Genomic DNA, 12672 nt, shown 5'->3' with positions numbered 1-12672 from the left:
GATGGAAGTCCTACAACCACCTTTCCTCCTCGCTCAGCTAACGCAGGGAAACAAGCGTCTTCTGCCAGCAGTTCTTATTTACAGACGTGTCTTTAAAGGTTCCTCAAAGTGCTGCTTTAGGCTAAGAGAATCAACAACCTTCTGTCTTCATTCTTCATGCTTGTCCAGTTGTGGGTTTTAATACTATTCCTCTGTATAGTACAGCAAATCCCTCGTACATGCAGCTGAGACTTGACTCTAACTTTCATCCTCATTCTGCTGTCTTTGGGCTGCTATTCAGAAGGGAACCGGAGGATGGCAGAGATGCACACTGACATTCTCTTGAGGTTCATACTTTCATCGGCGTCTAGAGGTGATGTCAAAACAGGTGATCATCATGAGATGGGCCTTGCAGAAGTTGACACGGTTTTCCAAACGCTCAGTCACACATTCCAGGGCCTCCAGGTATTCCAAAGAATCCAGATCGAATACCTGCTCTAGATCAACTATGGAGAAGAAAATACACAAATAGGAAACACAGACAAAACCCAGTGCTGGTTGCTGGGACAGGCATTCAAATATTCAAACCCATCAGTACCGTATGCAAGATCATCTCTGGCTTGCTGTGGTCACAGAAAGCTGCCTTTTCTGTTTATGGGCTATAAAAATGGCACAGTGGCTGGCTGAGAGTGAAAAATACTAAGGTTGTATTAGATGTTTTCTTGAGAGATATGCTTTGCAATGGTTTGCATTAGATGCTTTCTTGAGTTATATGCTCTGACATGATATGCTCTGCCATCCTCTCCAGGACTGCAGATGCCTTTTGCCACACTCTAATATCATTGATCAAATCCTAAGCACATACTGACTCTTACTTATTCTGCTGACCACAAAGAGACTTAAATAGGAGCTCTGCCCTCAGAAGAAAAGTCCAAGTTAGAAACCAACTTCCAAGCTTCTTATGACTTGTACCTATCCTTGTTCCATGTGATTCTTCCTAGACTAGAGGGCAAGGGAAGGTGTGCACATCAGTCAGTCCAATGTAGGTGCCCATATGCTGCCAGAGACCAGTGGCTTCTGTGGAAGCTGTGTGCATGATGTTGTCTAAGCCAATACCTCCCATCATATCAGATCCCTGAGATCTGGTGCCATCATTGAGGCTTTCTGCATTTATCATACTGGAATCAGAAGCAAAGGCATCACATATAGTAGGTGGGCCACAATGTAAAGCAAATTATTTGTTCCCTTTACATCTGTCCCTTTTTATTCCCCTCTTCCTTAACAGCATTCCTGAAACTTATCCTGTGGTTGTTTTGCAGGGTGTATCAATCCAGTGTGAACTTGCAGCAGCTGTCAAAAGACAGTTAGGCTGCTTCAGAGCACACCAGTTAGGCTGCTTTATTACACACCAGTTAGGCTGCTTCAGAGCACACCAGTTAGGCTGCTTTATTACACACCAGTTAGGCTGCTTCAGAGCACACCAGTTAGGCTGCTTTATTACACACCAGCCAATGTCCTTTTGCCACTTGCAACTTTTCTAAGTCAATTTCAAAACTTTATTTTTCTAGAACTCTTTGGTATGAACTTAATTTCTTGCTGGTACTAAAAACTGTTGTACAATTACTGCAATACTCTTTATCTTTTGTCCTTTGAGGTATTGAGGCCACCCTTCATTTGAATGTGAATGCCCTTTAAGCTCTCTGAACTGTATACATCTATATTAACAAAAAAGAGGCTAAATGAATTTTTTCTTGCAAGCCCACTGGTGCCAAGGGACAAGTTTTCTCTACAGTGTTGTTTTGTGGTAGAACAGATTTATAATATTGCTCATATGTCTGAGTGATCTTAGTCAAAAAATAACCATATCTAATTTTCAGGAGCTGTGGCCTGAGACACGTGAGCATTGATCTACTGATGCCAATATTCACCAGTACAACACTGCACCAGTTCAACATTCAGCTCTCAGGCACAAAGGATTGTTCAGTTCTGCTGTCAACATTTAAGGTGAATTATAGGGAGAGAGTGAGTGGCATTGGAATGGGCTGCCCAGGGAGGTGGTGGAGTCACTGTCTCTGGAGGTGTTCAAGAAAAGCCTGGATGAGGCACTTAGTGCCATGGTCTAGTTGACTGGCTAGGGCTGGGTGCTAGGTTGGACTGGATGATCTTGGAGGTCTCTTCCAACCTGGTTGATTCTATGATTCTATACAGTCAATCTAACACTTATCCTTAGGTCACATGTTGGTTCATTCTAGCTCACAAGCACAGCAGCTCACATCTCATCCTTAGTAAACGTATCTGCTCTCCTCTGTCATGTGTGTGTGTGATGCCCACCCTCTCCTCACCTAAATAAACTAAAGGACACCTATGATTCCACACAATAAAACAATATCCTTACATTCACTGAGCCATTTGTTAGGATCCAGCATCAGGTACTGTTTTGTCACCTCCAGTTCTCTCATTAACCACTCATACTTGGCCTTGACCTCAGCAATTCTCTGCTGGCGATGCTCCAGGATTTTCAACTTGGCATTGAAACATATCACCTCCTGCCAACGAGGAAAAAGGAGTAGGGAAGAAATTAGGTAAGGACAAGAAAGAATACCCAGATCCATTCAGTCAAATTATCTTCTGATCAATAATACAGACAATGAAACATTTAGTCTGGAGGCATATGAATCACTGCATGAAATAATCCATTGACTGCTTTATTTTTATTGGCTTGGTTTGGTTTTGATCAGTGAGCTTTGGAGACTTTGCAATGATAGTTAATAATAAAGCATAATAATTAATAACAGGCAGCATCCTGAAATCAGATTAACTGTAGCACAAACATTTCTGGGTTTTGTCACCAGAATTCTGGCTAAGAAAAACCTAAGCTCTTGAGAGAAGGAAACCCATGGCTTGCTGTATTAAAATCCTAAATACAGTTCCATGGTTGGCACACAACAAATGCAAAAAGAGAACTGGTAGCAATATCCAGTTTAAAATATCCTTAAATAAAGGAAATATGTCAAAAGAAGCTCTGCTAATCCACAACCTTCAATAAAGAAGCATGGGACACAGTAACTGCACAGGGTGCAGTGCTGTCTGGAGTCATCCAGTCTGACCTTTCATGACTTCTGAGGGGTGGCAACCATCAAGAGGTGTATTAAGGGAGCCCATGCTGACTGCTTTGCTACTCTTGCTCGTGTGGGAGCACGATGCCAGAACTATCCTACTTTTCAAGCCTTTTTTAAGGTTTCAACACTATTCTGCTTTCTACCCTATAGACAAATCTGACGAGTGAGTGAAATCTCACCTCAGGAAGTGACTTCCTTCTCCATACTAAATCCTTACCAACAAAAAAATGGATGAGGCACTTGGTGCCATGGTCCAGTTAACTGGATAGGGCTGGGTGCTAGGTTGGACTGGATGATCTTGGAGGTCTCTTCCAACCTAGTTGATTGTATGATTCTATCAGAGAACACCACCACAAATAGCCTAATCAAGTGACAGAGGCCAGGAACAAAAGGTGTTATAAAGTAACAGTCACTTTAAAAACGCTCCTATTTCACCACTTTCAGATACTCTTCCCAGTCACAGGCCTGAGGTTGGCAAGAGCAACTTTCTTAGAGAAAAGACCTATCCTGTCCTCAAATCAATACCATTAAAGCACTTGAGGCACCCTTGCTGCCTTGAAAGACAGATGTTGGAGCACAGGTACCACCAATGCTATAAGCAAGGGGGAAAAAATGCAAGGTAGTAATATCTGTTAGCTGCTACGGAGGAAGTTACAGCTTGAATCATGGCTGCTCTTAAATGACATAATAGGTTTTGCTGCCTGTTAACAATATATGATATCACATATTTCTGACTGCATCATCTGAATGCCTCAGTTCCCCTTTTTACACCCTCCAGTAGGAGAGAGGCACCACACGGATTGCACTCACCTTGCTATCCCCGCCTCGGCGCCGCTGGAGCCTCTCCACATCATCTATCTCATAGACTTTGATCTCGAAGGGCTCTCCCAGCCCCCTCTGCCCACTTCGCAGGGGCCCATCCACCCAGCGGACCCCAGGGCTGTTGGCAGGCTTCCTTGCTGGGGAAGCTGTATCAAGGGATAAAGCTGGAATAAGCCTCCGCCTCTGTGAACCTGCAAATGCACAAAGGGCCACTTCCAGTTAGTTAATGCCTCTCCTTCCTGCTTCGTCTACAGAGATGTCTAAAAGCCATGGATGCATTCAGCCTTCACACACACAGGAAAATGGAAAGAGAACCCAGGGAGGATAGGGAAATTGGGGCAAGCTTCAGCTGTGATGTGCTCTATCCACTCTCTGTGAGTCAGATCCTCACGTGCTCCTTGGTGCCTGACTTCAGGATTCGATTCTCAGAGGGCATATGTACCCTGAACTTCCCAGAGGTTGTGTCTGCTTCCATTGCTTGGTGTGTACAGCTGTGCCAATGATGGATCAGACAGCAGGCTGGAACTGGTCTATCTTTGCTTTTCTCTCTCTTTACTGGTACTGGCTCTTACAGCATTAGAACAAGCATTAACCAGTCTCTGCATAGACTATCTCTACTGGAGGGTTGGGTTCGAGGTTTTTTAAGTCACAACACGAAAAGCACTTTGATACCCAAGTTCTTTTACTACAATGGAGTTGAGTGGCAGTATTCTACCACCTAGTCCTTTGCATGACACCACTGAAGGGTGGCTGGAATGGCAAAAACACTAGAGAGGACAAAACACCTGCAAAAGTGCACCCAAGCTTAGCAGCTGTCACCAGAGTTACATTAGCTTTGTCTTGTTCAACTGACTATTCTTCTAAAACATTTCACCTCTTACACACTTCCTGCAGCTCTGTAGATGGGCAAGAATGCAGCAAGAACAGGCTGGAACAGGCTAGTCCCCACGTTTCTTTAGTCCCCACGTTTCTTTCAATACAACTGCTCATGCACACCCACTCTGCCACCTGAACCTACTCACACTAAGAATAACTCCTCTTGAGGCTAGTTTGGGTATAAAAATGCACAGAATACAATTTAAGCTTCTGTAATACATCTGTTGCTCTGCCTTGAGGTTAAGTTTGGTCTACAACTACCTGAAGGGACATTGTAGCCAGGTCGGGGGTGGCCTCTTCTCCCAGGCAACCAGCAACAGAACAAGGGGACACAGTCTGAAGTTGTGCCGGGGTAGGTATTGGCTGGATGTTAGGAGGAAATTGTTGGCAGAGAGAGTGATTGGCATTGGAATGGGCTGCCCAGGGAGGTGGAGGAGTCACCGTCCCTGGAGGTCTTCAAGAAAAGACTGGATAAATTACTTAGTGCCATGGTCTAGATGACTGGCTAGGGCTGGATGCTAGGTTGGACTGGATGATCTTGGAGGTTTCTTCTAACCTGGTTGATTCTATGATTCTAGTTTGTACCTGTTGTTCCTTGTCCTATTAAGTGGGCACCACTGAAAAGAAACTGGCTCCTTCATATTGACACCCACCTCTCAGATATATATAGACATTGATAAGATTTCATTCCAGCCTCCTTAAGTCTAAACAACCTCAGTTCTCTAGGTCTTTCTTCATAAAAGAGATGGTCATAAAAGATGATTCTGTGATTCTGTTAAGTCTCACAATCATCCTGGTAGCTCTCCATTGGAATCTCTTCAACAGATCTCTTGACTTGGGGAGCCCAAAACTGGAGACAACATTACAGGTGTGTTCTCTCCAGGGCAGAGTAGAGGGGGAGGAGAACCTCACCAGACCTGCAGGATACACTTTTGTTAATGCACCCCAGGATGTCTTTGGCCCTCTTGGCCACAAGGGCACATTGTTGTCCCATGGATAAGTTGCTGTCAGGTTAAATTTACTACAAAGGGAATTTACTACACAGCAGCGAATTCATGCAGTTTAAGAGCAGATCTAACTGAAGAGTGGCACTGAAGCTACAACATACTTCAGCAAAGACAAGCCCTGAGAAGCCTGAAGATAAAAATGCAGACCAAGCCAGCCAGGTATGCAAGATGAACTTTAAGGACAGAAGGGTAATCTTAGCAGAATTGCCCTTCTGCATACAGATGTGCACTCATAAAAGTACATATTGACCAGGGCAGAAAGTCTAAGAGGTCTGGTTTTGCTGAAGTATTGTGTGGTTTGGAGTGTTTACCTCTTTCCAAGTACACATTCCAGACTGAGCATCTCTTCTGTGAAAAAGTATAAATGCAAAAAGCATCATGAAAAGAAGACTGATGCTCTTCAAAGCAGACTGTATCTGAATGGGATGCAACACTGATGTCCTAGAAATGTCAAGGTGTTTCAAACAGAAAATGAAACTGCAACTTGATATATCATAATTTCCAAACTTTATAGTCTGTGCTCAAAGGCAGGATGTGAAGCCAAAGCTATTCCTCACTGCAAATTAGTGTTACTGTCTTTCTGTAGAAAGCCTGTACTTCAGCATGTTGTTTGTTCTCACCAGACAATCCACTCAAGGTGATTACAGAAAACAATCCTGGCTAAATAAAGCAGTACCCCTAAGTTCTGGATTTGTTTGCAAGAAATACTGTGCTTCCAGTAGCAATGATACCAGTCTCAAAAGTGGCATCAAACTGCTTGCTTGCTAGCAAAGATTATCTGTCCTGTTCCTCCTGCTGCTTCTCACTGCCTGACAACAGGCTCCTGCTTTGTCTGAGTTGAAAAAACAATGCTGACTTCTCTCATTCCAATTTCCTAATGGGATCTGCCCTCATGGGCAATTGTCCATGACTGAACCAACTCCTCCCCATCCCTTTGACCTCCTTTCTCCTGGTTGGTTTTATAGTGCACTTTCCCCATTGCAAAGCACACAGCTCTTCACTCCTCCAATTTCAATACAGTTTGCACATTTTCCCTCCTGATTACTGAAGACAGTGCCAATGCTTTCAAGTGGAAAGCCCCTGGTAGAGACTACTTCACCAGAGGTATTTAGGGTGTCCATCTTGTAGTCCATCAGTACTACTAGACCCACAGCATGCAGGCATATATTGCCAAAAAACCCTAAACAACATTCAGTCATCCTGGCAAGTCAGATTACATAAGAAGGATGCACATGTTGGACCTGAAGATCTGGATCACAAAACACTGACAGGATTCACTATTCAGAAGAATAACCTCTCTGTAAAAAATTAAGGCCATGTTCTGTGTTGACTTGCACATAATTGTGTTGTGAATCAGTAAGTACAAGGGCACCTGGGGCTAGAAATCACTGCTGCTTGTACACAGGATAGAGCAACCCTTCCAATCTGGTGGATTCTGTGATTCTTTAGAATGTTCCATTCATACCTATGCTAGATGTGTTGCTTCAGTACTGGTATAAGACATGTGCTCATCTACAGCCTATCCACCCAGATTAATTTCTTAACTTTGCTTCCTGGATTACTATTTCACTTTAAAGTGAACTTTTCAGGGCTATTTAGAGCTGGTGAATGAGCACTGCCCAGACGGGATCAGGAAGCAGCTGTCTTGCAGTGTGGCAAGTTGACAAGTAACCTGGGAGTCACTCCAGGAAAGATGCACATCACAAGGGGTAAGTTTTCAGCACTCACAGCCCTCAGCAAAACATGACCAGAGGCTCTGCTAAACATTTATATCAGTTTGCACTGAATTTTGATTCAACAGGTATTTGTCAGCATTGTGACATCATTTAAGGAGCTAGGCACTGCTACTGCAATTCAGTTACTGCTGCATTCTGATTCAACAGGTATTTGTCAGCATTATGACATCATTTAAGGAGCTAGGCACTGCTACTGCAATTCAGTTACTGCTGCATTCTGATTCAACAGGTATTTGTCAGCATTGTGACATCATTTAAGGAGCTAGGCACTGCTACTACAACTCACTTACTGCTGCATTCTGATTCAACAGGTATTTGTCAGCATTGTGACATCATTTAAGGAGCTAGGCACCGTTACTACAACTCAGTTGCTGCTGCATTCTGATTCAACAGGTATTTGTCCGCATTGTGACATCATTTAAGGAGCTAGGCACTGCTACTACAACTCACTTACTGCTGCATTCTGATTCAACAGGTATTTGTCAGCATTGTGACATCATTTAAGGAGCTAGGCACTGCTACTACAACTCAGTTGCTGCTGCATTCTGATTCAACAGGTATTTGTCAGCATTGTGACATCATTTAAGGAGCTAGGCACTGCTACTACAACTCACTGCTGCATTCTGATTCAACAGGTATTTGTCAGCATTGTGACATCATTTAAGGAGCTAGGCACCGTTACTACAACTCAGTTGCTGCTGCATTCTGATTCAACAGGTATTTGTCCGCATTGTGACATATTTAAGGAGCTAGGCACTGCTACTACAACTCACTCACTGCTGCATTCTGATTCAACAGGTATTTGTCCGCATTGTGACATTAGGCACTGCTACTACAATGCTGCACTAATTAGCTGTGCCAGTCACTTGGGCAGTAAATGCAAAGACCGGAGGGGGAAAGGGGCTCTGCAGCCAGAGCGTTAGCTCCCAACAGGATACAGGCATTCCAGTGAGCTAATTCTGTGGCGGTGTCAGGGGTAGGTTTTATTTACACCCAGCCTAATGGTGTGGGATTCAGTCATGCATGTTGCATGGAGTCTTCACCATGCACAATAGCCTGCTGCCATTTCCTCTATTAAATCATTCCTATGTTCATGTGGCTGAAAGCTCAGTGCTGGCATGCAGTAGTCAACCGTGTAAAAAATGATTACTCTGATCCCTTTCAACGCAGATTTGCCGCATGAAATGGCCTGGCTTTGACCTGGGAAAATCAATGCTGCTGTTTTAATGAACAGGAAAATAAAACCTGGAGCTGAAGCCCACACTTCCCCTCCCTCAGCTCCCCCCAGAGCTGTCCAGTCAGCAGTCACATCCATAACGTAGTCAATTGCATGCAAACAGCTTTTTCCTGACTAATACTAAGCATCCTTTGTCATGGCAAAGGTATAATGCAGGATATCAATTAGCTACCATCACTTGTAAGCAAGTTAAAGCAGAAATGCTGGAGATGCCCTAAGGCTTTGTGATACAAAAGGCAGTTCTCAGCTCCCCACACCGTGGCTTAAGCAGTTTAAACACGAACCAAATTCCTTTTCACTTGGATTCAAGGACAGAAGCTCAGACTCTTTTCATTGATATTTTGTTTCATCATTATCATTTTGGCCACGTTTCAAGACATGATGCTTTGCAACGTTGGTGAGAGACAGCTTTCATAATTTAGAGTCTGGATTCAGTCTCTGGCTTTTTCTGCTGCTTTCATAGCATGGATAAATGCTTCTGGAGAGTAAATATGTTCAAATACAGTTTTCAGGGCTTTCCAGGAAAGCCTTTTCTTTCTAAATCTCCATCTGTAAGACCATCCCACCAGTGGAAACCAGAGCACAAAAGTAAGAGAAGAAAATGGACTCTAATTGTAGAGAATTACTTCAATGTCTCAACATTCTGTCTTTTAATGAAAGTGTTCACAATTGTGTAGCAATTTGCTCTGCTTTGGTGGTGAAAGAGCTGCAATTAGTCATGAAACTTGACTGCAAAAGCTTTAAAATGTTGCAGCAAGCATCTTTAGTGATCTATAGTCAGAACACACACAGACATAATGCTCACACCAATCCCATCCTGGACTGACAAAAGCAAAGATACTCAATTCCAGCTCAGGGAGTAGGTTTGAACTTCAGGATGCCTGCATTTGAAAAGCTTCATTTTTGCCTAGTCTTGTTTTCATTTGATCTTACTTTCATTAGCATCCCTTAGATTTTCACTTTCTGGTGCACACTGATACTCAACATTCAGGAAGGCTGAACTGGCCCAGACTGACCCATCTCAAAAGCGCTTTAAAGGTAAGGACTTTCTACGCCAAGCCTCACCTCTTTGACTGCCTCCTTCCTTCCTACATCTTAATCTCATGACCAAGTCCTGGGTCATTACTCTGGCAAGTGGGCCTCTGCCTGTCAGTCAAGAGGAAGAGGTCTCTCCCTAGTGCATTACAATTTCTGCACAGCTGCTCCTTCCCCACTCCTGCTTGGGCCACAGAGAGGTGTCCTGAGTGTTTTACCCTGCCAGCACCACCCCAGTCCCAGCAGAACTCCAGGGCAAGACTCAGCTCCAAAAAAGAGCCTCATCTAGAAAAATCAAGGAAGTCCTCAGCAGAAAGAGAGGACAAGACTGAGAGGAGATCTAATCAATGTCTCTAAATATCTGAGGGCTGGGCATCAGGAAGGAAGGGACAACCTCTGCTCACCTGTGCTCTGTGATAGGACAAGGGGCAATGGATGTAAACTGCAGCACAGGAAGTTCCACCTCAGCATGAGAAAGTCTACAGCTACCTGAAAGGACGTTGTGGAGAGCTTGGTGCTGGTCTCTTCTCAGAGGTAAACAGTGACAGAACAAGAGGGAATGGCCTTAAACTGTGACTGGGTAGGTTTAGACTGGACATTAGGTCAGGCATTGGAGTGGGCTGCGCGGGGAGGTGGTTGAGTCACCAGCCCTGGATGTGTTTAAAGGTCATTTGGATGTGGTGCTTGGGGATATGGTTTAGGGGTGAACTTTGCACAGTAAGATTATCAGCTGGACTTAGTGGTCCTAAGGGTCTTCTCCAACCTGAATATTTCTGTGACTGTGAAAATGATACAGTAATGCTCACATACATTCTAAGTTGGGAAAATATGCTAAAAATGAAAGCAGAAGAGCAACAGGCAGGTAGGTAGGGTAACACTTCTGATCTATGGACCCTGCTATTACTTTTTTCACACCACCATTATCTAGTTTTAGAAGCTTGTGACTAGAAAACACAGAAATTACACGAGTTGCTCAAGGCAATACAGAGAACCAGTGGCAGCACAGCAGAGAATACAACACAGATCTTGCAAGTCTTAATCTGCCACGATGCCTGCCTGCCCCTCCCCCATACTTGTTGTGTTCCCAGGATACAAAAAAGGCTTTGCTAAAACAGGGTTCAGTTAAATTCACTTCCCGATCATACAGAGGAATGCATACTATAAAAACACCCTTATCATTGCCTTTCAGTGGAACAGCACTGAGGCACCACAGCTGAAATATCTGAGGAACTGAAAAAAACAGAACTGATGCTAGAGATGATTGCACAAACTATGTCCTTACACTTCAGTGCCCTGCTCAAGACAGCGCTGCCTACCCAATGGAGAGGAGACTAGAAACAGTGGCAGAACTATGGGTGAGATAATGGTTCTTACAGGGAAAAGCTAATGGAGTGAGCAAAGAAACCACAGAAAGCAGAGTTGCACAGCACAGATACTTGTGTGTTGCTGTGATGGTTTGCGTGTTACCTGCCCCCACTTTGGAAATCACCCAGACTGGACTCAGCAGCTCTGGAAATATGAATGCAGCTTATATTTACAGCTGGCACAATATACAAGCAGATATTTACAGTAGATACAGTTATAGACAGAAATATACAAGGGAAAAGGTAATACAGAAACACAACAGCCCTCCCAGAAACCTGAGTCCCCAGGAGGGGCTCCCAACCACCCCTTCACCTTCCCCCTACCCCTCTCAGCCTTACCCCAGTCCCAAGGAAGAATGGAGGTTTGGCCAGGGGGTTAGGAAGCAAAGTGGATTAGTCCAAAATGGAGGGTGAGGTTAGAGAGTAAGATGCAGCTCAGCCAGCAGCCCCTGCAAGAGTGGTTATCTATGTTTTTACTTCTTGTTCCTATACTTCTCAGCAAGCCTATGAGCAAAGCAGACATCACCATTGTTTCCTTTCACAGCCTGTAATCTAGTTCTTCTCACCAAAACATTCTAGCCTGCTCCAAACTAGCACAGTGGCAAGAAGAAAAGGGTCATCCCCAAAAAGAAAAATCACAAATGAAATCCACCTCTCCACCACTTGGCAAGGGCAGGGGCAGGTATGAAGCCAAGCCAGTTGGGGTTGAGATTAGAAGTCAAAGGTACCAGTTACTGAACCCTCAATCTGGCTCTCACTTATTTGTAAGCATTGGGACAAGTCAATAAAGTTCTCTGCCTTCATTTCTCCATCTGTAAAATGGAGTCTGGAATAGTATTTACAGCACAGGGTGGATTGAAGAGCAGCTGTACAAAGCTTTGAAACATAGAGGTGAGATCAGGGCTAAATAGCTCTGTTTCTGCCACAAACAGTCGCTTTGGGGAAACAGATGCTGACATGACATTTTAAATGCTAGAATCTTTGGAGTATTTAGTACATTAATAGGTTAACTTTAGCTTGCTTTATGTGCTTCATGATGCAAACATGATTTTTCCATAGATGCCAGAAGGCAAGAGGCAATTTGAAAACAAAAAATGATTCTTTTAATTAAGCTGGCTGTGAGCTCACAGTTCATCTAAGGTTAATCTAAGGTTAATCTAAGGTTAACACTGAAGGATATGAACTAGTTTTATCTCTCAAGCTATGCCAGGGGAAATTTAGGCTCGAGGTGAGGAGAAAGTTCTTCACTGAGAGAGTCATTGGACACTGGAATGGGCTGCCCGGGGAGGTGGTGGAGTCGCCGTCCCTGGAGCTGTTCAAGGCAGGATTGGATGTGGCACTTGGTGCCATGGTCTAGCCTTGAGCTCTGTGGTAGAAGGTTGGACTTGATGATCTATGAGATCTCTTCCAACCTTGGTGACACTGTGATACTGTGATGTAAGTCTGATGCTTCTTGTATGGCACCCGGGGTAGAAGCACCTACACGCACAAATAATG

At 44.0% G+C, this 12672-nt stretch overlaps 1 protein-coding gene across 1 annotated transcript in view; it reads right to left on the bottom strand.

Annotated features, from left to right (window-relative positions):
- Positions 1–280: 280 nt before the first annotated feature.
- Positions 281–12672, bottom strand: part of KIF26B (kinesin family member 26B) — a 261494-nt gene continuing 249102 nt past the window's right edge. The window contains exons 13-15 of the mRNA XM_064158678.1: positions 3909–4111; positions 2375–2525; positions 281–485 (exon numbers count right to left, since the gene is read on the bottom strand). Coding sequence (XP_064014748.1) covers positions 337–485; positions 2375–2525; positions 3909–4111 — 503 coding nt within the window. The 3' untranslated portion in view covers positions 281–336. The remainder of the gene's footprint in view (positions 486–2374; positions 2526–3908; positions 4112–12672) is intronic.

Source organism: Pogoniulus pusillus, chromosome 18 (assembly GCF_015220805.1).
Source record: "Pogoniulus pusillus isolate bPogPus1 chromosome 18, bPogPus1.pri, whole genome shotgun sequence".
NCBI classification, from domain to species: domain Eukaryota; kingdom Metazoa; phylum Chordata; class Aves; order Piciformes; family Lybiidae; genus Pogoniulus; species Pogoniulus pusillus.
Note: the sequence above shows the minus strand (reverse complement) of the source record. Positions and strands in the feature narration are given on the sequence as shown.